Below are 1,448 nucleotides of genomic sequence, written 5' to 3'. Positions count from 1 at the left end.
GGGCTGGGGTCACAGGGAGGCCAGGGTCACTGGGGGAGGATTTTTGAGCATTCCAGAAATGCAACTTCTCTGCTTGGCTGATGAAGTTCCTGAATCTATTTTCAGATAAGCCTCCCAAAATGATTGATACCAGTTGCACCCAAATCAATTTGGCAGAATCGTTTGCTACCATGGAGTTGTCATTTGAAACCCATCAGGTGGAGAAAGTCTCTGTCCCTAACAGCAGCTCGGTGAGTGCACTCCTCGGGTTTTGTCTGAGCAGTGGAGGAGCCAACCTAAAACAAAATCGAAATTGGACTTGGTTCAAAACTGGAACAAAGGATTTTGCGTCCCAAGCCCTCCTTACCCACAGGAGAACACAAATGAACTGGATGAGCAGTCAGGGTTGACAGAGGTCAATGAGCTTCACTGTCAGCAGGACAACAGCATGTATTATTCCCAATCAAACATCCTGCCCTTTCTGTAGGTAGTTAAGCAATGGGAAGGAGACATAAAAGACACCTTGCTGAATTGGTGCTCAGTTAATCCCAGCGCAGTAACAGTATACCAGGCAGAGACTAAAGCTCCATCTGAACACACAGAACTCCCACAAACATCCCTCAAATTTCACTCCAACTGCCCCACAAACAAACCCCCCTGACCATCTACACCCACTCCCCACATATCTTTGCATACACCCTCTCTGTATACCAACACCCGCCAAAAAAAAACACACACCCATCAAATCCCCCTCTTCAATACCCCACACAAATCAAACACCACCTTCCCATGGTTAGAGACAAATAAACTCCAGATTTTGGAATCCAAGGTAGAACACAGCAAGCCAGGGCAGCATCTGGAGGAAAGGAGCAATCAACATTTCAGGTATTCACGGTTTTCAGTCCTGAGTCTTCAGTCAACCTCCTTGAGTCTTCGCTAAGTCTAACCGGATTGCCAGTGCTTTGGATGCTACAGCACATTGCAGCTATTCACATCTAAGGACATTTTGAAAGGACCATGTCAGGAGTATCAGCAATAGAAGTATTCTCCACATTTTTAATCAATCTGAACAGGCAGGTCATGCAACACCTCTGGCAGTAGGTGGGACTTGCACCAGGGCCTCTTGCTTCAGAGGAAACAAGCACTACCACTGTGCCACAAGCTGTTGCCTCCTCGTGCTCTCTGAACCACAACTCATGGCATAATCAAGTAGATCGGAGACAATAAGGACTGCAGATGCTGGAAGCCAGAGTCTATAGAATGTAAGGCTAGAAAAGTACAGCAGGTCAGACAGCATCTGAGGAGTAAGGAAGTCAACATTTTGGGCCCAAAACCCTTCCTCAGGACGCATGTAGATTATTGCATTCTGATTGGCTCAGGCAAGTCACTAATCAAGGGTTAAGAGATACATGATCAATCTCTAATTGGTTCTTCAGGGGGAGGGACATTGACTGATGTCACCACCCACT

The 1,448-nt window shown here is 46.6% G+C and overlaps 1 protein-coding gene across 2 annotated transcripts in view; it reads left to right on the top strand.

Annotated features, from left to right (window-relative positions):
- Positions 1–1,448, top strand: part of LOC109926225 (natural resistance-associated macrophage protein 2-like) — a 31,454-nt gene that overhangs the window by 19,583 nt on the left and 10,423 nt on the right. For both annotated transcript variants that reach the window (XM_048619006.1, XM_048619005.1), the window contains one exon: positions 106–230. In XM_048619006.1, coding sequence (XP_048474963.1) covers positions 106–230 — 125 coding nt within the window. The remainder of the gene's footprint in view (positions 1–105; positions 231–1,448) is intronic.

This window comes from Rhincodon typus, chromosome 41, assembly GCF_021869965.1.
Source record: "Rhincodon typus isolate 14 chromosome 41, sRhiTyp1.1, whole genome shotgun sequence".
Lineage (NCBI taxonomy): Eukaryota > Metazoa > Chordata > Chondrichthyes > Orectolobiformes > Rhincodontidae > Rhincodon > Rhincodon typus.
The sequence above is the reverse complement of the archived record's forward strand: the minus strand, read 5'-3'. Positions and strand labels throughout refer to the sequence as shown.